Genomic DNA, 27963 nt, shown 5'->3' on the forward strand with positions numbered 1-27963 from the left:
TTGTCAAGGCAGGCAGGACTTGTGCGGCCTAGGCAGTCCAATTGTAAGCTGAAAGTGGCTCAGAATATTTTGATATTATGATTATACAAAAAAGGGAGGTCATAACATGAGTTAGCGTGGAAAGTCTGATTTTTCAGAGCAATTCCCCTCCATCCGGACCGTGTCTGACGACAGAGGTTGCATAGCTTGTGTCATCCAACGCAGATGAGTAGGCAGTATTATAATGCATTATAATACAGCATTATAATGAAAAGTGTAGATAGTATTCTCATGTTCTACACGCTTGCCTACACATTAGGCTTTAAATTCCTTTCAAATCTCTGTCATAGATGGGACATAGCACACAATATTCTATTCAAATAGTTCTGGGGCTGCTGCACTGCTTACCTTACCCAGAGTCACCCTCCCATACCCATCCCCTCACACACAGTCTAAGCTGAGATTATGTTTCCCCCTGAGCTTCCAAGGTTGACTCAGGAACCTAATACCAAATCTTCATTACACAGTTAAAAACCCAGATCTTTAAAGACAGAGGTAATTCGAACCTGCTTGTCAAAGATAAGTCCCTTCCCGCAGAAACACTTGGCTGTGCCACTAGGGATAACATGTCAAATCAGTACATGGGAAATACAAAAAAATTCTCAATACTACATTCTATCCAAACATGGTCCTGTTCCCAAAATAAAGGGAAGCGGTCATCTCCCCGTTCCCGCCCCAACCCCTCTACCCTCTCCATGTCTCTCTTCCCACTGAATTTCTTGACCTCACTGTCACATTGAACCCCCCACTTCAGCTCTCACATCCCAGGAAAGCCTAGCCCTTCCCCCCATGCTTAGACATTACTATTAAAATCTCCAAAGAGTGAAAATTCTTTCCATTTAAAACATTCTAAAATTTCTTGGAGAAATTAAATGTTAAAATTTTCACCCTTTATAAAAGTTAAAAAATGGAAGACATGGAGGTTTTCTGATCTCATAACTGCCACACACTTCTTAATGCTCAGTCACCGATATTTGCTTATGTGGCACAGAGGATGGACATTTAAGAGAAAACGAGCTCCAAAAAGATACTTGGAGGAAAAAAAGGGTTTCCATGGCTAAACAAGTTTATGATCCATTGTAGAGTTCTACCTTTTCCAGAACAGCAAAGGCAAAAGCCGTCTTTTGCTAATAAATGAGAACGTTGTATTTTACTAACATAAGACAATCAGTACCTTTGTAATACCTTTTGTAATTCAGTAATGAATCTCATGCTATCATCATAGTCTCCAGCTTACCTGCCTCAGGAGAGAGCCCAGATTCCTTTTCTCAGGCTATCTCAATCTTCCCAAAAAGCATTCTAAGAAACTAAAAGTCTTATCTTCAAGGTAATATTCAAGCTTTTTTTTTTTTTTCATTCAAGCATTTCTAATCAGTAACGGGAATGTGAGGGAAAAGCACACAATGTGTGTGTAAGGCTGCCTCTCACCCACAGCTCTGATCCCCACCAGAGCCGTGAAGACAAACAGTAACTGCGTTTGCCACATACCAGCTGTCGGATGAATTCCTGAATGGAGTTTGGATAAACGAGCATAGTGATTGCAATCAAGGTGTTCAGGGCAAAATCAAAGATCTGGTAACAGAAGAACGGGATGATCCAAGCCGCGTGTTGCTGAACATGAGAGAAAACAAGACATGTGTGTGTTCAGTATTACAAAACATTGTCTGGATGAATTCAGGGAAATCTTTTCTTAATCTAACCAGAAATGGAGGAATAGAAATTCATTGAGCCAGGTCATGATGGCAACTGGCATGCCAGAGAGAAGTGGTCAACAGACGAGTCTCAGTGAACACTTCTGATACTAGAATACTGGTTTTCCCAAAAGTGCCTAACAGTAGGGAGAGATTTCATCTTGCAAATATTCTTATAGGAAACAGTAATTACTCCTTACAGATTACACATGTAAGGCACAGATCCAAAGCTGCTTACCTTGTATGCTCCGTAAGTAGCCATTGCACATATCAGGAATATGAGAAGAGAAATTGCAATAGTAATGCACATTTCTGCCAAAAAAGTAAAAACAACAACACAAAAGACAATCAGTAATAGAAATACTGTTTAAACATGTTGTGGTCTTTCCTCAAACGCATTCTGTTTATAAACCTATTATAAGTGAGAACTTTATATTAAGTAAACCACCAGAGTTCTTCTGGGTTTTGAGAAGATGAGAGTTAATGGAAGTTAAGTGCCCCAAAGATGGACACTTTAGACATCATATTAATGTCTAATTAAGAGACTGACTTACACATAAGTTTATTAAAAAAATAGATAATGGTTATGAGTATTTAAAAATATATATATCTTTCCACCACAGAATTATACATATATATAAAAAATGAATTAGTTAGTTCTCTAATATGTGAGTCTGACTTACATTTTATAAACTTGTGTTTCTCAAGGGCCCTCCATGGTGGCGCAACAGGTTAAAGCACACCACTATGAAGCTAACTGTAGCCATTTCAACACGAGTTCAATCCCCGGCCAGGGAGGTGACCCACATGGCACAGCAGACCTCTCCTGATCCACCCACTGCTCCCCTCAGCAGTGTACTTCCTCAGTCTGCCTGTTCTGCTCCCCACTCTGTCTCTGGTGAATCCTCTCACCCCCTGCACCCATGTCCTGTACCCCATCCCAGTTCTGTATGCATAAATAAATAAAAAGAAGAAGAAGAAGAACTGGAAGCCTGATTCCCTATTCCTGAAAATACCAAAATATCTAAATTGCTATGTGATGTTCTTACTGGCATCATCCATGAACTCAAAGTCACCTCCTAGTTCAGAACTTGTAAAGTAGTACTGATCTGGATCAGCCAGGGCACTCAACAGAATCAGCAGCACCACAGCATTGATGATCTGCAACAAGAAAGAAAAAATGTAAATAACTCCAGGAAGTGGTCGAGACTACAGAAAATTATGTTGGCTACATTGAATTTATGTTGGCTACATTGAGTTTGACTTCAACAAATGCTTAATTTTCAACTATATCCCACTCCTTATGGGAGAGGAACAGTACCAAGGCAGACACACATCAGTCCATCCAGATAAGGCCTAGGGCCTATGCATGGCCTAGCATGTGGACACCAGCTGGACTTCCCCTCACTGCCTTCCTCTGCCAGGCATCCTCAGCAGTGCGCTCTGAAAGTAGCCCACCACCCGCCGCTGTGAAAGCTCAAGCACACTCGGGCATCGTGCACATTCTAGTGAGCAACCACAGATTTTTTCAGATGATCGGACATTCTTCACCAGCTCAAAAGATCAGAGCTTCAGGAGATTCTGGAAAATTAATACAAAGCAACTTCAAGAGCCAGAACAGTTCCTCCGGCAACAGCACATGTGAGCCCCTTCCTGTTCCAGGCCCACATTTTATCTTCTGGCTATTGCGGACTACCTACTCCTCAGGGGCTTCAAACTCAGCTAAGTGGCTATCATCTTCTTAGCACTCCTGCCTCTGTTCCTCCTTTCTCTATCTTAAAAAGTAGCATCACTAGTAATAATTAAAAGTGGCAGGTACTCAGGTACTATGTTAAGAAAGTGGCATAGTACTCAGGTACTATGTTAAGTGCTCTACGTAGACTCCCTCTTTACGCTCTACAATTACCTAATGAAGTACTAAAATTATCCCCATTTTGTAGATGAGAAAACTGAGATTTAGGGTTAAGAACAAACTCAGGCAGCTAAGAAACTGGAGAGAAAGATTTGAATCCATGTTGTCTCCTGCTCATAACTGACAGCTGACTCTCTTTGGGCTTAACCATCTTCCTTATCCCCTAACCAACCAAATGCAAATTCTGACCATTCTACTTTGCATTTATAATTTCCTTTATTCTTTCTAACTGCCCTTGCTCCATGAGACACATAAGTCCAATTCTAATCGGGGATAGAGTGAGGTGCAGGCTTCTAGAGCTTAAGTGAGGCTTAGGCTGAGATTTGTTATTTCTACTTTTTACTAAATTTAGAAACTTAAGAGACTTATGTTTTACTCTTGTCAAAATGGAGGGGAAAAAAGATGTATACATCCTATGTAGAGAAGATTCTTTTATTAAAGGCAGAAACTATTATAGAAGTCATATTTGGAAATAATCTATTTACAGGAGAGATTCAGAGAGTCAGGTTATTTTAGAAAAGATCCACTCCAGAACCCATTTTGAAATGGTAATTCCAAGAGGTCAAGAGGTTGTTTCACAATTGCAGGATTTGGAATGGCTCTTTTTTTCCCCTCTATTCAAACTGTCTGATATGACCTTTGGGGGAGAAAATATATAATGACAATAAACATCTAGAGAATACACATCTTCCTTACTAAATCCTCCAAGTATGTGGTTAATAGTTAAGGTAGAGAAAGTTATCTCATGAAAAGTCTCCAATCACCCTGTTCCTACTCTCCAATCACCCTCCCCAAGGTGTTTTTTAAAACTGCCAGTTTTTAGTTTCTTTTTAAAGACCCAATAAACTTCTTAGCACATTTTTAAGAGAGTGATTAGCAAAACTCTATTTGAAGAATATTTTTCAGAACATATCTAAAGCTTATAGGATGCAATGAGCTAGTCCCACAAAAGGTGCATGAGGAAGTTAGCTAGGCTGGTTGCAGGCAGTCAGGTAGGGTCAGGGCGCCCCAACCCAGTAAAACTCAGTATTCAGAAAACACACATTATGCCAAAGCAATGTTTCCAGGAAAACAGACCAAGTAACCTGGGAGACCCAGTGGGCCGCATCCAATGAACAAGTGACACAAGGCCGCATACCCCAATTCTGAACCCCCACCCAGCGCTCACTATACACATATAAACTCCCTCTTGGCCCTCAGTGACTACCCACTTGGCACACCTCTCTGTTCAGAGGGCTCTCCTGTCCTACTTCTTATCTGACAGTAAATTGCTTCCTTTTCTGCCTGACTCTGGTCTTGATGTTGAACAAGTACAGAGAGCCCCTGGCGTCCACCTTCCACACTCCAAGCCCCATTCACTGGCATATGATGTTGGCAATGATGTTCTTTGACAAACGGTCAAGTGCTCGTAGCATTGCATTCTCCTATACACCTCTCTTTGAAAAGGGCAAGTGAAAACTGAGAGGCTGAAATAAGACCAGATGAAATAGCAAGAGGACTGTTTTTGAGAAAGTGCCAGACAAAGGCAAAGTATTCCGTGCTGTTACTGAAATGGGGTTTTAAGGCTGACAAAGAAAGCTAAAAATTAAAGATTCAGGGGTGAAAGTTTAGTAAACAGAGGCACGTAGATATAAAGGTGAAAAGGTAGTGCAGTGAGTCTTGTTCAGGGAATTCAGGCCAGACTTAGGGATCTCCTAGGGCCAGCTATGGTGCTTGGATTTTATTCTCGGTAAAACAAGAGGCCCAGGGAGACTCTAAGGGAGGGAAGAATACAATCTGACTCAGTTCAAATGAACAAATTGAGTAAAACATGCTAGTGTAAAAAAGCCACTCAAATGAGCCCCCTACTTTTTCACACATCAACAAGAAACATATACGAGTTCTTTTCTGAGAACATAAAATTACCCGTTTTCTAGATCCTTCAAAACAGCTATTGAGCTGTTTTCTTACCCTCAGAGTTCCAATGAACCTGTCCTCTTAACCAAGTCAATATTATCCCCTTGCCAGGTTTACTTCTAATACACTTACTAATTGCCTACAGCATGTCAGACACTGGAAGAACTCTCCAGGACTCAGAAAATGAGGTTAAATAAATTGTGTACCCAAATAACACAAGGGATAAAGCAGAAAGCACAACAAGAGTTCAGAACATAAATCACTGAAGCTCAGAAAGATAAGGTTCAATAAACATGGTAGCATTCAGACAGGGACCAGGAAAGCAAGGCTTTGAAACCTCAAAGGCATGAGTATGAGTGGGGTCACTGGGAAAGGACCTACACTGAGAAGAGCAAGTAGTTCAGCTCGGTGAGAACAGTCTCGGAAGGAGAGTGTTAGAGGCGGACGTTAGAAATGCAGGCTGGGGTTGGATGGTTCAGAGTTCTCAAAACCTGGCTTTATCTGAATAGCTCATGAAGATGTCTTAATGGCAGTGTCTCAGGCGAGATGGGATGTGAACAGAGCTATGGCATGAGGAAGATCATGCTGGACGAGGCTAGCGGGCTAAAATGTGGTAAGAAACCAACCTGGGGACCACTGCATACTCTGGCGGAAAGGTAGTAAGTCTTATGAGAACTCTGTGAGGCTGTCATCTTATGAGTCAGTATGAGAAGTTAAGTCACTTTATAAATTCGATCATATATGGGAAAGTCCATGTTGAACCCCTTTCAACATGGAGGTGGGATTATTGCAGCCTTGGTAACAGATGTAAAGATAACATAAGTAAACAAAACTCAGAGATTTCAAGCAAAAAGAAGACTGCCTGGGGGACTATGACGAAGTTGCCTTTAGACACAGTGTGCTTTCCAGGATGTCCAACTAATTCTCATTCAGTTTGTCCATCAGGTGCTCACCTTTTTTTTTTTTTTTAGAGATTTTATTTATTTATACACTCAAGAACCGAGGTACAGGCCAGAGGTGGGGGGTAAGAGGATTCACCAGAGACAGAGTGGGGAACAGAACGACGAATGACTGAAATACACTGCCAAGGGGAACAGTGGGCGGTTCAGGAGAGGTCTGCTGCGCCCTGGCTGGGGATTAAACTCATGCTGCAGTGGCTGTAGACATCTTCATAGTGCTGAGCTTTAAACTGTTGCAGCACCAGGGAGGGAGGGCCTGCTCACCCTGTTTTTATTCACCCTTTGGTACTCAGGTTTGTTCTCTGTTTCTCTGTTTGCTACTCAAGTTCTGAGCACCCAGTTTCCAGCTTTAAATTCATTCCTGCTCTCTCTTGCCCCATCCCCGACATGGTCATGCCCCTGACAAGAGAATTTTGGTTACCACTCAACTGGTATTTTCTTCACACTCCAGAGTGTGTAAGGAAGGCCTCCACAGGGTTTACTTGGCTGTGCTCTATCTATTCCAGTAACTATTGTCCTCTACCTTGTACCCCTTTTTACCCCCTTGGCCCTTCTCTTTGGGCTCACAAACCACGACCTGTGGCCAAGTCCAAGTGGCCTAGTTTTTCAGGAAATAGCCCAAAGAAAACAGACATAGGCTAAGCAGAGATATGGTGGTAAGGTCTTCACACATCACAAATGAAGCATCATTGTGCTCTTTTAATCACACCGGGAAATGTTCATAACAGAACATCTGTCTGTGACATCTATTTACTGATTACTGTGTAAAGCCTTAATTGCTAAGTTGGAACTGATGTATCATGGATGATATTGAAGACAACAGAGGAGGTCCCAGGTCTGTGCAAAGAGGTTGGGTACAAGTAGTTGCAGTAGATACTACACACAGTCATATTGAAAAGGTCAAAAATAAGTCAAAGCCCAAAAAACATTGGGTTCTTAAGAAGTACTTCCCCAACAAGAGAAAATGGAAACCACCCAAACCATCAATTCTGACCAAGGATGAAATTTCACCACAGATGAGAACCAAGGAGATGGTAAACTTGCCAGGAGCAGATGATGTAATGACCACAGTTAATCTAAACATAAAAAAAGGGGCATATTTATATTCTTTTGTTCTTTGTTCAGTTAATGTTCCCCCACTCACATTTTGGTTTTGTCTGTTTTTGTAGGTTGTTTACAAGCTGTCCCAGTTCTATTTACAAAGTGTGCCTGTGGTGTTACATTTTTCCCCCCCTTGTTCTTAACAATGATTACTTCCTTATGTAAATAAATTCAGCTTCTGTCTCAGTGCTTCAGTGGGGTTAGGCCCTTGTATATACTTCAGGGACTCAAAGTGCTCTTCACTCTGAAATCGTGTGTCAGAGCCTAAATGAACAGAGACCTGCAGCTGGAATCTAAACAACTGAAATGTAAATTGTAATCACCAGCTCACATTTTTAAAGCCCCAATAAGAGAACCTGAAGAACACTTATACCCATAGAAAGTTGCACCAATTAGAAATTTGCACAAATTTGTGTCTAAATATAATCATTGCAAACTTATCTATAATAAAAACTTGAATCAAGTGTTACAACCAAATAATAAAACCCCACATAAGCATTCAAACTATTTAAATATTAATTGACAAGAAATTTTGCAGTGTAGTAGTAAATAAAAGTGCAGTATAAAAAGGTTACATGATTCCAACTTTATGGTTTATGTTTATAGATGCTCACTTGTATAAACTAGACTAACAACACTAAAATACATATACTGGGTGCATATTACTTGTTTTCTCATTAATCACTGAGTATCTGCTGAGTAAATGTAACTCTTCTAGTGAAATAAGCCAATCAGAAAGGCTGTATTTTAAATAATTCCAAATATAAGTCAACTTGGAAAAGCAAAAGTACAGGATAATAAAAAAAATCAGTAGTTGCTAATACCGGGAGAAGAAAGGATTAATTGGCAGAACACAGGATTTTTAGAGCAGTGACACTATACTGGTAGATAAATGTCATTATAAATTGTTCCAAAGCCACAGAATTTATAATACCAAGTATGAGGCTGATGGTAAATTATGGACTTTGGGTGATAATAATGTGCCAGTGTAGGTTCATCAACTATAACAAAAATTCCACCCTGGCAAGGGATAAATTATGCTTGTGTTGGGGACAGGAGATGTATGGGAGATATCTGTACCTTTTGATTAATAATGCTGTGAACTTATTAAAACTGCTCTGAAATATAAAGGTATTTTAAACAGAAAAAGGAAAAAATAGACTGACTGCATAAAAATAAAACATGCCAGGTTTGCAGAAGGCTTGTACTTTAAGAAGTATTATACCATTGGTGTAAAATTGTCCATAATGTCTGGTGAGCATAATTATTTTTAGAGTCAGTGAAAATTTCAAAGACATATTTAATATAAAACATGTCACAGAATATTATTAAGCCTGAATCTCTAGAGAGAAACAACAGCAAGAAGATGACCAAAAATAAGCAAATCTGGGCAGGCATCAAGTCAAAATTTGGCAATGGGAGAAAAATCAGAGGAAAATAAGATAAAATAATAATCAACTAAGAGATTTGTCACTTCCAATAATGGTGAACTATGTAATAGAAAACAATCCCCCGACTGAGGACAACCAGAAAATCTGGACAAAATATAAACAATGTACAAAGACATTAGAGAGCTAGCACCACACTGAAGAATTACTGGGCCGAGATCCAGGAGATCCCCTGGGTACATCTGTTGATTCCAAAGTGAATGAATGAGAACTAAGAGCTTGAGCAGTACCTCTGACATTCTTGCAAGGCCATGGAGTCGAGCTGGTGTATAAGGCTTTTCTTGACATTTTTTTAAACCAAATGTTAGAATTCTGATCTATACATGCTCTCTTATTCAAATAAGCCCCCATATACTTGTCCTGTTCTAATAAAATAAATTCTGGATACTTGCTATCCAATTCAAACAAGTATGGTTAATTTAGTCTGAGGGTAAAATAGCTTTACCATAAAACCCTACTTGCCTAAGAAATTGACAAAGGAGTTCACCTACTGTGTGTCCAAAGTTCTGCCTAAAAGTGAATTATATAAGGACGAATGAGACCTGGTCCCCACACCCAGGATGAGTAGCCAGCGGGATAAACATACATCAACAGGCAAATAAAATGTAGAATAAATGCTATGACATTAATACAGTTCCAAAATTAGGCAACAAATATAAGCCAGGCACTATGGCAAATGTCACATACATGATGGCAAACCCTGTCAAGGGTAACCTATCGCCTTGCTGGAAGATAGTCAAAGAAGTATTCCAACAGAGTGAAAGGAATTGTTACTCTAGTAATTAGGTGAGGAGTGGGGTGCAGTTGAAAAACTTCACAGGAAGGTAACTTTAACACTTGAAAGTAACAGACTTTTGAAACCTTGAGAGACAAAGAGTACAACACAAATAATTTTAGGGTACCAGACTAAGTGACTAAGAATGACAATTAAGCAAAAAGTCAAGGAAATAAAAACATAAAAATGAGCCCTTCTTGGCAGTCCTTGGAGTTCGATTTTAATTACAGGCAATGTTTTGATGTTGGAAGCTGTAAATCAAAAGCCAGTCTCCAGGTTAGTTAAGCAGTAAAGTAGAAGCTGTACCTTAGAGTCCCATTTCCTTTTTTCAAAAATTTATTTATGTATGCAGACAAGAATGGGGGTATAGACTAGAGGTGTGGGGGTTGAGAGGATTCAGGATTCACCAGAGAGTGGGGAGCAGAACAGGCAGATGTACTGAAATACACTGCTGAGGGGTGCAGCAGGTGGGTCTGAAGAGGTCTGCCATGCCATGTGGGATGGAACTCCAGCTGCAGTGGCTGCTGCGGATAGCTTCATAGTGCTGCACTTTAACCCACTGCCCCACCAGGGAGAGTCCTATTAGAGTCCCATTTCCATAGGCAAATTAGTGTATGGTTGGGATTTGTTTCCTACAAATTCAGTGAGAACCTTCTCATTCACCTGTGTAACCCACAGTGCCATTTTTTTTAGCAAGTCTTCCTCATGAGAGAGGAATTAAATTAAGAAGTCACCACTACTGGCCCTTCCTAGTGGTGCAGTGGGTTAAAGCACAGCACTAAGAAGCTAAAGCCACTTCCACATGAGTTCGATCCCTGCCCCGGAGATGACTCACATGGTGCGGCAGACCTCTCCTGACCCACCTGCTGCTCGCCTCAGCAGTGTACTTCATGGCTCCATCTGTTCTGCTCCCCAATCTGTCTCTGGTGGATGGTCTCACCAACCCTGCACCTCTTGCCTGTACCCTAGTTCTGCATGCATAAATAAATAAATCTTTAAAAAATATAAAATAAAAATAAAAATAAGTAAATAAAAGAATTCACCACTACTTCACATACGATGTTATATTACAAAAGCAGCTTTGCCTCCCCTATAGAGAGTGATTATAATTACACTAACCTACAGATAAAGACTCTGACTCTAGAGGAAACCTGCACAAGATCCTATCTGTTTTCAACTGATACCCAATATTGGTCCTTTGAATATAAATCCTCTTTCCAGTAATCCATGTTACTCCCCAAAAGCCACCACACCCTGCTGCAAGTCCTGGCCAATTTGTTAACCAATCCCCGGGCAGTAGACTAGAAATTCTTTTCAAGGGAATGTTCCAAACAGTCATTGTCAATATCACACAGGGTTGGCAAGCAAAATGATACCAACTGTCACCCCAGCAGAAATAATCCCAGTTTCTCCAAATGGATCTGGTTGGGGTCAGACCTTCACTCTCAGACACCCTTACATAATCTTCCAACACAGAACCAACATGACTTCTCAGAAAGAGGTCTGGAGACTGGGCAGACGCAAGAGATGTTCCCTTTGCAAACTCCAGAAAGAGGAATACTGTCAGGACAGCCATTTCTCCTTTCCCACAGGCCGGAACATAAACATGGTGCCACTGAGCTATTAAGCCACGCTGACCAGGATAAAGGAAAAAGCCTCCTCAGAACCAGAGGAGGAGCCTGCATTTAGGATCGCACATTACGCCTCCATCCTGGCCTCTGGGTGGCCTCATGGGGAAACTTTTGCCAAACCTAACTGGTCAGCTAACAAGAGGGAAATAAACTCCAGTCTTAGATAAATACTGCAGTTTTGTATCTATTACAGCAACATTATCTAAACCATATATATAGAGGTAAAGGCAGATATTCATGAAAAAGAAAAACATAACATCTCGGAGAATCCAATGCCACCTTAAAAACTACAGATAAAGAGAAAAAAATGCCTAGATCAGCAGCACTACATCACAGGTGGAGTAACTAAAACTGAGACCTCAACAAAGGACCTTCCACAGGGTAAACCTCCTCTTTCAACACAGCTGGAAGAAGATGCATTGTTCAGGCCCAGAGATTTGATCTCTTTAGTCCAGAATCTTATCTCTTCTGTGGACTCACCAGACTATCCTCAGGAAAAGCTTTTAAGTACCCAAACTGTGGTCAGGGCTGAACTAAGAATAACAACTTGACTCCTGTGCTACATTCCATGGGGCCCAGATGATGGGTTGCCTAATGCCGAAGGAAATACTTCTGTTCCTTCACAGGATGCCGATAACATCAGTGCCTGACACCCTCGGGCCATTTTAAACGGATAATGGCATAAGTAAATATTCCAGAAATGTATACATTCTTGTGGTTGACTGCCAGGCCCCCTTCCGGACCTATTGGAAGAAACTCCCCACATTCCACACGTCCCAGAGTTCCTGTCTTTCCTATGTAACTTTCCTCCACTCGCTGTTCACAAAGAGGGCTTCTTTCAAGTCTACGGGCCGTGTTCCCATGGTGGCACCACACATTAACAGAGGGTTTCCTTTGGAGACAGCCCAGGGTAAAGAAATTGCAAGCCCATGGTGGAGTTGCTCAGTCTTGTTTGAACAGGCAGACTAAATCATGAACTGGAGAGCCCTGTCTGAACTATTCCCTGACCATGAGACACCCTGATAAGACAAAACATGAGGTCCTGACTAATAACCCCTGGGAGACTGCGCCCACACACATACACGCAGGTGAACGTGACCAGTCTGTGCAAGCCCTGGCTTAGCACGACCCAAAGAAGCTATGATGCTGTTCCCCTCCCCACTTTAAACACCTCCTCTGAACTCCCTTCCTAAAGCAAGATTCTAGTCTCCTTTGGCAAGCTGACTCCCTCATGCAGGAGTCTCCAGTCTCTTAAAAAGCCTTGCCTGGTTCAACTACAAGTAGTGCTTCCAGGAAATTCTTCCCCTAGAGGGCAAGGACCCCCTCTTAGCAATCTCTGTGGGGCTTTCTCCAACAGCAAGGGAAACAAAAGCAGAAATAAGCAAAATGGGGACAAACCAAAAAGTTCCTGCACCGTGAAAGAAGTCATCATCAGAACAAAAATGGGGAAAGAGATCTGCAAATCCTAAAAGAGGTTCAGATATAAAATAAAGAACTCACACGACAACAAAAAGGACAAAAGAGCTGAACACTTTTCCAAAGAAAAATCACAGATGAAGAGATGGTCACCATTGTTTGCTATTAGTAAAATGCTAATCAAACCCACAATGAGATATCACCCCACACCTCTGAGATGAGAAACAAAAAGTGCTGGTAGGTAGGAGGAGAAGGAGCCGTCCCAAGGGTGGGTGGGACTGTAATCTGGTGTGACCCTAGGGAAACAGGATGCAGATGCCGCTAGAAATTAAGAATAGACATACCACGACCAGCTAAACCACTTTTGGGTATTTATCTGAAGAAAACAAAAAACACTTAACTAAAAAAGATTCATGCTCTCCTGTGTTCGCTGCAGCATTACTTACAATAGCCAAGATGTGGTCATGACTTAAGGGCCCATCCACAGATCACTAGGCAAAGATGACGTGAAATGGACCACTACTCAGCCACTTAGCATAAAGGTAAAACCTGGGCCTCTCTGGTAGAGCAGGTGTGAAGTCTCAATACTATGAGCTATCACCAGTCACTGTATGAGTTCCATCCCCTGGCCAGGCAGCTGACCCACAGGGCACAGCAGACCTCTCCCTCTCCTGGCCAGCCAGTTGCTCCCCTCAGCAGTGTACTTTGTTGATCTGCCTGTTCTGCTCCCCACTCTGTCGCTGGTGAATCCTCTCACCCTCTGCATCTCTGGTATGTACCTCAGTTCTATATGAATAAATAAATAAATCTTTTAAAAAAATGAATAGGAGGGAGATGTTGATGAAGTAAGTCAGATGGAGGAAGACAGACACTGTCCGATATCACATATATGTGGAAGAATAAAAAAAAAAAAAAGAAAAAAAAAAAAAAAAAAAAATTAAGAATAAACTCTTAGATTATAAGACCATAATGGTGGTGACTAGAAGGGGTGACGTTACTTCAATATAGGGTCATTTGGATGCTAGACAGCAGGGGTTAGGCTTTTGGTGTAATCTTAATGGAGCATATATTGATGTCAAGTTATAATGCTGGTTTCAAAATTTTAACATTAGAAATCTTTTTTTTAAGTTCCCATTCTTATTGTTCATACCATAAACAACTGAGAGATTTGTGCTGAAAAGAACTTTTATCTATGCCTTCCTGCTGCCTATAAAATAAAGTCCAAACTCTTTAGCCCAGTAGTATTTCATCTTTTACAACCTAGTATAGTAAGGAAGACACAAAGTGATAAGACTTCATAAGTACTATGAATAAGTGCAAATTTTGCTCCGTTTTTCCAGACCTTGTTATAGAATCTGACAGCTAGCAATAAACTATTACTCTTAAATGAGACTAACACTGCCTATCAGGCCTGATTGCAGGGTTTCTTTGAGGTCTAAATAAGAACAAATGAGAAAACCCAGTGAAAACTATCAGTCACTCTGCAAATATGTCAGTTTTACTACCCAGTATTACTCCCCAGGTAAAAATCAATAGTTATCACACCAGCAAATCTCAGGATACAACAGCAAGTCTCAGGATACAAAAAGAACATCAGTCCTGTGTACACAAGAAAGCTGTGATGTTCAAAAAACAAACTAGTTGAGGCCCTCCCTCAACTAGCAGGTTAAAGCACAGCACTAAGAAGCTAAAGCCACTTCCACATGAGTTCGATCCCCACCCTGGAGGTGATCCACATGGCATGGCAGACCTCTCCTGGCCTGCCTGCTGCTCCCCTCAGGAGTGTACTTTTTCAGTAGGCCTGTTCTGCTCCCCACTCTGTCTCTGTGAACCCTCTCATTGCCCCTGCAGCTCTGGCCTGTACCCCAGTTCTGTATGCATAAATAAATAAATCTTTTTAAAAAATGAACTAGTTGATCATTTGAAAGGTCAGAATATAGAGTTAATGAAGTCAGACACCCTGACTCCTGTCATCCTTTATAACTTGATATATGGCCAACTGCCCTATGAGTAGTGTAGACTCATAGAGAAGGCATTCTTGATGTATCTGCCAAGAGACTTTCTAAAATACACTTGATGATGATAAAAAGTATTATCTGCACAAAGGGGAAACCACCCCAGGTGGATATGACAGATGTTTCCAAATATCACTATCACATCTTAAAAAACACTGAGAAAATCACATGATAAAACAATGAAATAATTGTCCTCCAAACATGTTTTTCCTTCTCTGTTAACAGACTCAGATTCTTTAGAAATTACTCATTACTCCGCTGGGGAACTGCTGTTTTGAGTAAAGTTAATCCTAACTACAGCTCATATCCCTCCTAATCAGTTATATAGTTCAAGGACAGGAGAATAGCTCAGACCTGAACTCATCAGCATATTCTAGTCCCATAGCACTAGCTTCTCTTTGGTTGGAGTATACAAATAAATCTGTCAAATCAGAATGAATCTCAGGAGTTAGACTTAACATATTGGCTTGCAAATAGGGAAACCATTTGTATTCAAAGAGGAAAGAGGAAAGGGAAAAGAATGGGAGAAAGGGCAAGAGACATGGAAAACCCACTGTGTTACAAGCCAATTTAAGTTGGCTTGTAACATGTAAGTCACAAGATACATAGAGCTCCTGACATGTGAGCCAAAACATTTTTTAAAGACAATAACAAGTTGATATTTGTGTTTGAGAAAAATAACTCTTAGCACCTATAACAGACTTTGAACAATAGATTATAGACAGGAAGGTTAAAAGCTGGGAGATCAGTTATGGGACTTTAAGAAAAAAGTTTTATTTAGTTATTTATGCACAGAAGAACTGGGGTGTAGGCCAGAGGTTTGGGGGGGGGGTTCACCAGAGACAGAGTGGGGAGCAGAACAGGAGGGATTTACTGAAATATACTGCCAAGGGGAGCAGCAGGGGAGATAAGAAGGGTTGGCTGTGCCAATTGTGGGTCAACTCCCTGGCCAGGGATCAAAGGCCACAGCAGTGATAGTGCTGAAATTTAACCCTTAGAGCACCAGGAAGGCCAAATTATGAGACTATTATCATAGCCAAATAAGTGTTTGTGAGAACCTAAAGAAGGGGAATGGTATAGCAAGAATAGAAAGAGCCACAAATAATAAGAAGATAATCAGAAGATACAGCAAAAATCAAAAGGACATGGAGACAGAATAAAAGAAAGATTAAAGTAGCAAAAGGAACAGAGGGTTTGAACTGGGAGCCACATAGATGAAATAGTCTGGAAGACTAGGGTAAGGGAAATTTGGGGAAGATGATGGATTCAGGTTCAAAATACAAGTTTTATTGAAGAAGAGCAGGAACTCCTGTAAAGTGCACAGCAACCAGTTCTCTGCAAGTATTTCTTTCATGTCATGGTCCCTCTGGAAGCCAGGGCAAATCAGTCTTCATGCTCTGTAAAAATGGTCAGTATCTTAGACTACTTTCTAAAACTGTTTGTAGTTACTGCAGGTGTTATGATAATTCAGCTGCTTTTAGGTTAAGTGATTAAAGTGCTTTTTAATGATGTGTTACCTCACCTCATAACACAAAATTTATTTTGAGATGAATCACAGACATAAATATAAACGCTAAAGTCAGTTTCTAAAAATAGAACCTTGGATAGGCAAAGGATTAGTCTAAGAAATGCTTCTAAGAACATACTAGCCATAAGAAAAATACTGACAAGTTGAATTTAATCAAATTAAGACTTAATTAAAATGCCTATTCATCTAAATATACAATTAAGAAAAGGAGTAGGCCAGATACACTGGGAGAAGATATTCATGTAATATATATGTAACAAAGAAAGTATATAAAGAATTCTCACAAAGCAGTAAAAGGGCAACAATTAGCACTTCACAAAGGAAGTTATCTGATGAGCAAATAAGCAAAGATAAACTATTCCACATCATTAGTTATAAAGAAATGCTAGCTAAGGTCATTAAAAACTCTAGTAACACTAAATGATAGCAAGGTTTTGGAGGAACTGGAACTTTGCAAAACTGGTTGCTAGTTTTCCATAAGTTAAACATGCATTTACTCATGACCAGCAATCATGCCTAGGTTTTTACACAAGATAAAAAACTTACATCCACAAAAAGTCGTAGGTCAGAATGCTCAGAGTAGCTTAATCCATCATAACTTCAAACTCAAAACAACTCAAATGCTCATCATTTGCCAAATGAAAAAACAAAGTGTTGCATATTCATATAATGAAGTAACACTCAAGCAATAAACAGAAATAAGCTATTGATACATTCCAGTAACATGAATGACTCTGAGAAGCTTTATGCTAAGACCCAATACAAAAGGACACATCCAATGCAATACCATGTATCCACCAATACATAAAATGCACTATGGAGTGTGAGGTTCCCTATAGAAGGGATTAGCTGGTAAGAGACACAGGTAACATTTCTTGGGTTTTGGAAAATTTCTTAAAGGTGTAAGTTAAATAGGCTGATGCATTTGTTAATTTAATGAACTAACTGCATGAAACACATTTAAAAGATCCACTTACGAAAAATAACAAAAATGGTAAACAACCATATACCAGAGACATTTTGCGGGGGTGGAGTGGGGAATGGGATCAAAAACAGGGTGGGGGGAGGGAAATGCACGGGATTATGGTGATGGCACATGGATGACTTGGTGATGGGAAACCAGCGGGGATTACAATTGAGATGGAAAAAAAATGTATAAAATGATGTAAAAATAAACTTTTGTAATTAAAAAAAAAACCTAAAAATATAAGACTTCAAAATGGCATTACAAACAACCGACTAATTTAAGGAAGAGTTCTAGGAGACTCTTACTTGTCCATAGCTCTATCCTTTTCTTTGGAAAACTCCCCTTTCTCATAACTGGCCCCATTTCATCAGAAGGTTGACAGGGTGATGGAAACAGGGAAGGAGGTACCTTCTCTTTCAGTGACTCTGGCTCCTTCATCTTCAAAATGTTCATGTACTCCAACATTTTTGATAACCAAATTATATTTAAAGATATGAAGGAAATTCAGGATTTTTTTTTAAAGTCTAACTTTAGTTTTATGAAAGGCAAAAGGAATTTGTATACATCACCTGTACTGACACTGTTTCCCACATAGTAGGATTTACCCAAAGTGGCAATCCTACTGGATTCTGCTAAAGAGCTTTCTAATCATCTTCCAAAAGGATATAGTTGTAAGGGCTAAAACATGCACAGCAGTCAAGTACTTTCCGCAGCAGCATGCTCAGACAGTAGACAAAGCAAGGGAGTGCTCTCCTTTTAACACACCAGTTCTGTCTGATTGGATTACAGCCAACAACAGGGCTCAGGCAGATTTATCTTTCCAGTAGATCATGTAGTACATTTGCCTAATGCAGTGCCCTAGATTTTACAAATTACATTCTCTGATGTACTTGCAAGTCTGCAGATTTGAACATTTTCAGGGAGGATGTAGACATTTGTATAAAATAGTCTGTTTTGAAGATGAATAAAGAGTCCTATTTTCTGCTATCCTTTTGCTATGAGTCAAAATTTCCGAAAAAGATTTCTTGCCTTTTAGCAAAGTCAGGGGTGAGCCAATATGGTGATGCTCTAGTTGCATTCACATTGCACAACTGGAAGTCACAGGTACCAAAGATCTGTTTGCAAGCTTTAAGACCAAAAGCTGCTATTATGTGGCCTGTGAATAGGCAAAGGACACTTCAAACTATAAATAGCAGAGAACAACATATGGGAGAGATGTTGTGCTAAGAACGGCACCGCAGAGTTCACAATTTGATATGATGTCCATATTACATCAAAAAGTTAAATAAAAGTAACCAAAAAATTCCGATGATTAAGAATTCATTTTCACTAGAAAGCTTTACATGCCATCCCATTGCCATTTTGTAAGTATTTCCTCATCATGCAGTGATACCGACTGCAAAGCGGCTTAGATCTAACTCTTCTTCATGATGTCACAAAACCCAAAATGCAGAGGAATCCAAGTCAGTACTGGTGCAATCTAGGGGTTCCCACAATCAACTTGAAGCAGGCACGGGGCAGCATCCCATCAGGTTGCCTTACTGCCCCGAATGGCCAAACGATCCTAAAAGCTCCATACTAAAATAAGTAAATAAAATACAACAAAAAATCATCAGATTTGCCTGCCGTGTCTCAAGAGAAGTCCGGATCTTCTGTCAATGCGTGGGAAATAAATGGGTGTCAAATGCAGAGTGAAACACAGCCTAGCAAATCCCTTCCCGGAGTAAGGGCTTTACAAATGTGGGCATGAGAAGGATCAACCCCACAGTGTCACAGGAATCCCCCTCTTCCCTCCTCCCATTTCAATTCGGGATGCAAACGAGAGCCGGGAACTGAACAGCAACGGAAATGAGTCTTGTGGCCGGGAGAATGGGAACGCAGGGGTCAGAACTGCGAAGCCCTGACCACAGGGGCCGCAAAACGTGTCAGTCACCTGTCGAAACACAAAGTCCCAGGGGTGGAAAGAAGAAAGGAAGAGACACGTGCTCCGCAGGTAGATAATATCAGAGTTCTCCGGCCGCCGAGGGCGGAGAACACGGGAAAACCGCGGCTTCTCCCCGGGCCGCAGCGCTCCCCACCCGCGCGCCCCGCCCACCGAGGACCCCGGAAAGGTCTCCAGCCCGGACCCGACCCCCGCCACAGGTTGGCCGAGCGAGGGCCTGGGGTGGTTCGCGGCCAGGCTTGCAGGGAGAATTAAGTTTCTAACAATACTACTTTAAGCCTACCAGCGGCCGCGCCACCCCGCCCGGAGACCGAAGCAGGAGGCGTGAAAGCCGCGCGGTGCCCCGCGCCCGACCCGCGGCGCTCACCAGGTACCAGACGCCCAGCAGGATGGTGCCGGTGCGGACATGGCAGCACAGGCAGCAGCTGTTGGAGTAGAACCGCGTCCAGGGCGCGACCATCTTCATCGCTCCGGCCGCAGAGGTGCGAGCGCGCGCCCAAGTTTGCAGGAGCTTCGCTCGCGTGGCCCCCGGCCCGCCCGGCTGCTACGAGCTCCCCGACCGCTCGCGCCCCGGCCCCGCTCGCCTCGCGTGCGCTGGTCCCGCGGCCCTCGCCCGGCGTCTCCCCGTGAGCTCCAGTGGCCGCCGCGGTCGGACCGGGCGCTCCGGGAGCGGCGGGAGAAGGAGGAGGTGGAGCCCGCGAAGGGGCGGGCGGCCCGTGGGCCACGTGACCCGCGCCTCGGGCGGTGATGTCACCCGGGGGCTCCAGCCAGTGGCGGGGTCCAGCCAGCTGCGAGTCCGGAGCGAGTAAGTCCGCCTTCTTGCACGCTGACAGATCCCAGAGTCCGGCTCTTGGTGCAATTCTGGGCCTACCCCGTCTCATTGGGTCATTGTGTACCTCTATCACAGATTTGAGATTCTTGGGTGATAGTTTCTTCCTTACCACTTCTGTCTTGAAGTCTGTAGGTGCAATACTATCACTGTTGTTATCTTGAAAACTGGAGGAGGGTAATCTGCAGTTTATGATTCTGGTCAAAAGCCGTTCTTTGAATCACTGTCTGCTCAGCCAAGAGCAATCTGTCTCAGGTTCGCAGTTAGATTACTTGATAGTAATCTCTTCCCAGAAAATAGAATGCGTGTCAAGGCCATCCCGCTGGCCTTCGCCAGCATTTAATCATGACTGCAGCTCTACAGAAACAATCATCAAGTCAATACTGCCACAAGGTCTCTGCAGGACACAACACACAGCTAAAGAGATACTGAAAGATGAGCTGACTCCAGTTTGAAGTTATTTCCTGCCATCTGGTGTTTTGTCTCGGAGAGCTCTTGTCCTAAATTGGCTTCTAGTAACAGTTAAAGCAAAGCATCTCAAACAGTGTAGATGATTAGCACATGTCAGAGTTTCATTTCAGACTTGAGGAGGAGAAAAACTGGTTGGATTTAAATGTGCAAATATGTTCTGTAAGAAGAAAGGACTGCTAGATAAGATTGTTTGGGGATGGTTGGTTTTATAAGGTCATAAAGTTGTCTTATTATTACTGTGTAGCTTAAACCAGAACCTAAAGGTGCATGAGTTATCCCCAGATGTCAGGTCAAGATCCTTAGTCAGAAAGAACTAAGGAAGTTAGGCTTGGAATCAGCAGTCAGTGAGGGTCAGGGTGGCCCAATCTCGTAAAAACTCAGAAGACCCACACAATGGCCAAAGCAATGGACCCAAAACTCTTTCCAAGAAAAACAGACCAAGTAACTTAGGAGACCCAGCAGGCCCCAACCAGTCAACAAGACATAATACTAGACACCCAAATTCAGAACCCCCACCCCAATGCACACCATACCTATATAAACACCAGCTCCCCTCACAGGGTCCCTCTCTGCTCAGAGTTTTCCTGTCCTACTTCTTATCTGATAATAAATCTCTTGCTTTTCTGCCTAACTCTGGTGATGCAAATTCTTTTCCTCACAGACAAGAACCGAGAGCCCTTTGGGGATCAGCACCTGGGCCCCAAGCCCCACTGAGAATGAGGAGTATCAGTGTGGAGTTTGTCAGAAATACTGGGCAAAAAGTCTCAGGCTTTGTTCTGAGTTCTCATACAAGTTAATTTCCTTTCCCATTACAGATAATGTTCTCTCTTGGATCTTGCAGTTAATATATAATTATACCCAGAGTGACTTTAAAAGCAACTAGAGAACAAACACTTGAGGAAGGAACAGAGATAGGAAAATCAGGATGGGCATGCTACCTTGAAAATCAAACTCCCAGCAAGTTCTCAGAGTTACCTGCTTTCCTTCCCCACCAAAATTTCATATTTATTAAGTAAATGACGTATTTATTCAAGGGAATTCTACGTTTTAGAAAGCTTACTATTCATGATCTGAACTTACAAGCAGTTGCCAGATAACTCTAGGTAAAAAAAAAAGTAGCGGAAACTGCTATAAAAAAGGAGGTAGGAAGAAAGAAATAATACATCTGCAGGCAAAGTTGAAGTAGAGCAACATCAGTGTCTTCTGAGTAGTATTACTTGGATGCAAGAGAATATGAGGGTTGGCTTCAAAAAAAGCAGAGGTTTCTCAAGGAACTTAGTCACACCTGGTTTACTCATTTTCTAACAGCAACATATTTAGATGGAATGCTGACTACATAGTACAGTATGAAAACAAGTACAAGCCACCTTGTTTTCATACCTAGGAGCCTCACTTTTAGGACTAGTGTGTGCCATTTCTGCGGGAGCAAAGGCCAGATAGCCTCCAAAACCATGATGTTTGCCGGACATCCACTCACACTTCTCTCATTCTTCCCTGTCTCCATGGTGCTTCCATTACCACTTTAAATCCTTTGTACTTTAATGACTTGATGCCTCTTTGTCTCCTAGGTCTTTTCCTTGTCTTCTTTTATTCCACTTTTTCTCTCCCTACATCTATCCCTGGCTTCTTTCTTTCAAGTTCAGTCATTTTCCAGTGAGTTAGGGGAAATTTTTATTTTCATTGGATAAAATCACTCTCCTTCCCTTTTTAAATCTTTTTTTCTGTAACCAATATTTCTGTCTTTTTGTTAGAAATACAAATTACCCAATGTTAATTTGAGTAGTGAGTTGATATAAAACATAAAGACAAAGCAGCTACAAGGGCAAGAACATTTTATTCAATCTCTCAAAATTTGTAATTTAGTCTAGTTAGGCAACAGTTAACTATGGCAGTCGAATGACAGGTATCCTGCAGGAGAAAACAAAATACAGTGGAAAAGCAGAAAGGGATTAATTACATTGAAACTGTAGGGAGCTAGTGTTTCAGTTGGGTCTTATAAACAGTGAATAGAATGTAGACTGTAAAAGGGTGAAGCCCCCCATGTTTATTGCTGCTTTATTCACAATTGGAAAGACATGGAATCAGCCCAAAAATGGATGATTGGATTAAAAAGATGTAGTACATATACACAATGGAATATTACTCAGCAACCAAAAAAAAAGAAACATGTGTCTTGTAGCAACATGGATGGAGCTGGAAAAGATCATGCTTGTGAAATAAGCAAGAAAGAAAAGGGAAAACACCAGATGGTTTCTCTCATAGCGGGAATATAACGGAACAGGTGAGAAAATAATGATAATGATGAACAGCTATATATCAGAGACATTTTGTGGGGGTGCAGTGGGTAATGGGATCAAAACAGTGGGGGAGGGAAATACACTGGACTATGGTGATGGCACACAGGTGATTTGGTGATGGGAAGCCCAAGGGGATTGCAAGTGAGATGGGAAAATGCACAAAAATATGTAAAAATAAACTATTATAAAATTAAAAAAAAAAAAAGTGTCTTGCTGGGGGAGCTGTTTAGCGCCAGGCAATGGTAGGAGTCGGGAGGTCTCTCTTGACCTGGATAAGAGTTTATCCCAAAAGAGATCCTGGGATCCCTCTCAAAATTTCAAAAAGGTTCTGTAATTTAACTTTCCTGCAAAGAAAGAAGGCAGGCAATGCTTCTTTCATGCAAAAAGGAATCCATGTGTCTATGCCAAAGGGGACTGTGGAATCTCTTCTTTAACAATAAAAGTACTGCTCTCTAAGTGAGATATACATGGCAAAAGAAAACCTTATAGGTCTCATCCATTCCAAAACAATCAGGGATCTGTTCATTCATTCATTCATTCATTCATTCAATGAACAGGAACTTACTGAGTACCTCCTCAGAGCTGAATATGGCTACCACCTCAGAGAACATGAGATACTCTCCACCTATGAGAAACTCACAAGTTTAAGAATCACAGTATTAATAGTGAGGAGTTAACATTTTAAAAGGAGAGGGGCAGAGTAATGGGGCTGAAGAAATAATAGGGGTGTCCACGTAGGTGAAAGAGGTAACATAATGAGAAGTTTTCCATGCTATCCTGCACTGAGAGGTTTGGAGTATGTTTCCTGTAGAGAATGGGGAACTCTGGATCACAGAGGGTTTCCTAAATATCAAACCCATGTGAATCAATGGTAAATTAATGCCACCAGTTTAAGTACATACAAGTGACAGATGCAGATATACATACATATATATATGTGTGTGTGTGTGTAAAATGGAAAGGTGGAGTCTCTTGTTTGAAATGTATGAGGAATTTCAAGATGGCCACAGTGGAACATTCATCTAAGCATGAGCCCTCCCTGGTACAGGACCATGAAGCTGGCCCTGAAGATAAGCCCACAATCTCTGTCAGAAATTGAAAACAGAACTAAACAGGAAAAAGAAAATGTGATAGCTGCCTTTTGTTTCTCTCAGATAACAGAGAACTACTTTCATGAAGGTTGTGATAAATGCCAATTCCATAGGAGTATGTGAAAGAAAATAAGTAGTATGCTGGATGATTCACTAAAGAATCTGGAACCCATCCCAGTCTGGGGTCAGGACTGTGAAGGTCGGAACATGGAGCTGCCTTCAGTGCTGAATTGCAGCCAAGATGGAAGTCAAAAATCATGATTGAAATGCTCTCAGAGACCCATGTAATTAGTCACATATTTGTTAAAGCACATACTTGGGGGCTAGTCAGTTTCTGGACTGGAGGTTATGTGTGCATAAGACACAATTCTTGCCTCCTCATAAAATAGCAAGAGGGACAAAGAAGGACAGAAGGAGTCATTAGTGCTGGATAGTGTAGCTAACAATAAAGCAACAGTATTCTGATTAATAGTGATATTAAGGTGCACTATATCTAATTCATTGGTGCTTTAAAATTTGGACTGCAATCAAATGCATCGATATCAGTCAGAGTTCAATCAGGAAAGTAGAAACTACTATTGATATTTCAAATGGGGGTGGATGGCATAATACCGGAAATTGGTTGCTATAATAAAATATTTCACAAGTGTCTTCTTGACCCAGTTTTGAAGTCATTGCTTAAAAACCCAATTCCCTCTGACAAACAGTTGGCTAAACCCCACCCAACTTCTTTATCAGGCTCTCACATGCCTAGATTACAATGCACCTATCCCAGACCAGAGGCTCCAGATGCCTAACACAAGGGATTCCCTTTCTTCCTTAGGTCTGAACAATTATCTACTCTATTCCATCCCCAGAAAGCCCTGGAAGCCTGACTGAGCACACCCAGCCTGCTCTGTGAGCTGCCTCCTACAGTTCCGGCTCACTTTGTCGCCAGGTGCAATCCCCAGGTGGCAATCTTCCCTCCTTTGGAGCAAAAAGTACAGGTAAGACAGAGAGGTAACCCAACTGCTGGCAGAGCAGGAAGGAAACTACCACCACCCTCCTGGCTGGAGGTGAGACCTGGCACAAAGGGGTGACCAATGGAGGTGGCACAGGTGAAGTTAGACATGCTGCCTCTGCTGGAAACACCTCCCAAGCAGAGAGAAGAAGGGAATGTCTTGGCTCACCCTTCTCCCATCCTCCACTCTTCTACCAGAGCTTCCCTTAACTGGATTTCCAAAAACCAGCTGATCAGGGTCCTGGGAGATATACTTTTTTGCCACCCAAAGCACCACACCATTATTCACAAGGACTTGCAGCCTTAATTCACATAATTTACAATCCACCAGAATGGATTCACAGAATTCTACCCACACATGTCTGTGTGAAAGAAAAATCAAGTTTGAGGCAAAGGAAAAGTTTTGCAGAGAAGAGTCAACAGACCAAAGGTATTGCCATGCTGGCACCCACTGTCAGCACGGCCATGACACAAATCAACAGAAATTGCTGCCCAGAAGCTCTGGAATCTCCCCGCAGCCCCTAAGAGACCCTCAAATCCCAAGCAAACATTTCCTGATAAGATCTTTTATCTCCAAATTACCTACCAAAAATAATAAGCTTAAGGAATACATGACCCTGTTTGGAAATTTGTTTTTAGTTAGATTGAAGTACCATTGTCTGTTTTGATCATACAGGATTCTCCTCGCAGGTGTGGTCATCACAGCTCCCCCACCACCAAAGCACCCATAGTCCTCTGCTGTAGTTCTGGAAAATTTTTAAAAAGAATTGTTTCTGCCCAGTGCTAGTCCCAAGTGTAAATTTCTCCTCCTCTCCTCCCTGGCCACCACCTACCTCAGCATTTTATATCCCAAATCTTACCTGGGGGAAGGCTGGAGAAGCAGCTGTCTTGGTGGACTCCCTTTCTCGCCAAATCTGTTCTCCCAGGTTTTGAATCCTCACTTTGACTATCTAGTAAGCTCTTTGTCTGACTGCCACTGAGACATTTACTCCAGCTAACGTAGGTAAGGTGGGATATTACTCAGCCTTTAAAAAGGTAGGAAATCATGTAATACGCCGTAAGAGAAATAATGAGCAGCAGACTCCCACTGGGGGTGGTGTTCATAGCCAGCCTGATGACAAGAGGTGGAGCGGTCCAGACTCCACCCCCTGGCTCCGTGCATGGGGGCTGCTGGGGCCCAGGGGCAGAGGGGAGCCACCAGGTAGGCTGCTTTCTTCCTATAACTCCCACTTGCACCGTGGTATCTGCTAGCTGAGGCTCTCTGCTGGGAAGACAGCCATCCTGCATGTGCGGGCTAACTCATCTTCTTCTCTCTCCCTTTCTCACTCCTGATGTAAATCTGCTTTTGGCTTTATTCTTAAGTTCGTGGGTGAGTACTCACAAACTGGGTCATGCCCTTCCCCTGGGTTTGCCCTGTGGCAATGCTACAACATGGATGCACTGTGAAGACATTATGCTCAGTGAAATAAGCCAGTTACAAAAAAGGCAAGTACTTTCTGATTCCATTTAGTTATTTATTGGTTGGGTACAGCATACTTTATGACAAGGCAGGGCTCTCTAGTTTCCTTCCCTTTTCTAGGGGGTCTGGATGGAACTGTGACAGTAAGGACATTCTCAGTGTATTGAAGGATTCCCCATTCGATGTTGGCAGGATCTCATTCCTAGAACATGGAGATCAACTTTCCACTAAGAGAAAGTTTCCCACACCCAGCCATGACTTTGCCATTGAGCTTGCTGTGCATGGAATCATATTAGGGTATGTAGACCATGTAGTTGAGATCAATGAAGTAGTCATTGATGGCCACTTTGCCACAATTTAAAGAAGCCCTGGTGACCAGTTGCCCAATTCAATCAAATCTGCTCCCTCTGACACTTACCATGGTGCCTCAGGCATCACTGCCATGGCATGAGAGGGAGCTGCTATGTCCATCTGGGAAGAGCAGAGAGCCTGATTCCATTTATGAGGAACCTGAAGTAGTCAAGTTCAAGAAAGCAGAATGGTGGTTGCTAAGAAACTGGAAAAGGAGGAAAAGAGGTATTTTCCATATATGTGTCTTTTTATTTTATGTGCTTCTTATAATAAAAATATTTTTAAAGGAATGAAATTCTAATACATGCTATAACATGGATAAACCTGAGAAACATTATGAAGTGAAATAAACCAGTTATAAAAGGACAAATACTGTATGATTCACCTTATTACTAGTTTGGGGGGGAGGTGAGGATGGGAAATTATTGTTTAATGTTTACAGAGTTTCTGTTTGGGATGATGAAAAAGTTATGGAGATGGACAGGGGTGATGTTGCACTACATTGTGAATGTAATTACTGCCACTGAATTTTACACTTAAAAATGGATGAGGGCTGCATTTCATGTTTTGCATACTCACATACCAGTGTGTGAGGAAAGAAGAATGAATAGAGTAAATCACCATATCTGGTCAACATACTTACCCTGAATGTTAACAAATACCATTTATCTTATTTGACCATCCAGAGGAAATGTTTTTGATGGACCTATATTGACTTCATTCTTATTTTTTTTCCTTGCTTCACTGTAGTCTCCATAGTTCTCTTGCCACCATCACCATGTTCCCTTGTGTTCTTCTCTCCCTTGTTTTGAGCCCCCCCCCTTCCACCTCCTTTGCTATATGCTTCAGTTCTATGACCAGCTTGTTAGTTTTGACTTTTTCTTGGCCTTTTGTTTGGTTTCTCTATATTCCACCATCCTATTTATCTTTTTCTTTCTAATTTCAGTTAGCATAATCGCTTCCAGCTCTACCCATGTAGCTGCAAATGGCATAAATTTGTCTTTTTTGCTTGCTGAGTAATATTCCATTGTATATACCACAACTTTTTCATCCAACTGTCTATTTTGGTGTATTTGGTAGTTTCCATTTCTTGGTTATTGTAAGTAGTGCTGCAATAAACAGGAATGCAATTCCTTTCAAATTAG

The 27963-nt window shown here is 41.7% G+C and overlaps 1 protein-coding gene across 2 annotated transcripts in view; it reads right to left on the bottom strand.

The window, feature by feature from the left end:
* Positions 1-19997, bottom strand: part of LAPTM4B (lysosomal protein transmembrane 4 beta) — a 41723-nt gene extending 21726 nt beyond the window's left edge. Inside the window, exons 1-4 of one of the 2 annotated variants that reach the window (XM_012722809.1) lie at positions 19688-19997; positions 2807-2891; positions 1969-2042; positions 1528-1650 (exon numbers count right to left, since the gene is read on the bottom strand). In XM_012722809.1, the coding sequence (XP_012578263.1) occupies positions 1528-1650; positions 1969-2042; positions 2807-2891; positions 19688-19786 (381 nt within the window). In that variant the 5' untranslated portion in view covers positions 19787-19997. Of the gene's footprint in view, positions 1-1527; positions 1651-1968; positions 2043-2779; positions 2892-19687 lie in introns of both variants that reach the window. The other variant, XM_004679706.2, reaches the window with a different exon arrangement.
* Positions 19998-27963: the final 7966 nt, after the last annotated feature.

The sequence above is a fragment of the Condylura cristata genome, unplaced genomic scaffold (assembly GCF_000260355.1).
Source record: "Condylura cristata isolate star-nosed mole 26May11 unplaced genomic scaffold, ConCri1.0 scaffold00009, whole genome shotgun sequence".
Taxonomy (NCBI): Eukaryota; Metazoa; Chordata; class Mammalia; order Eulipotyphla; family Talpidae; genus Condylura; species Condylura cristata.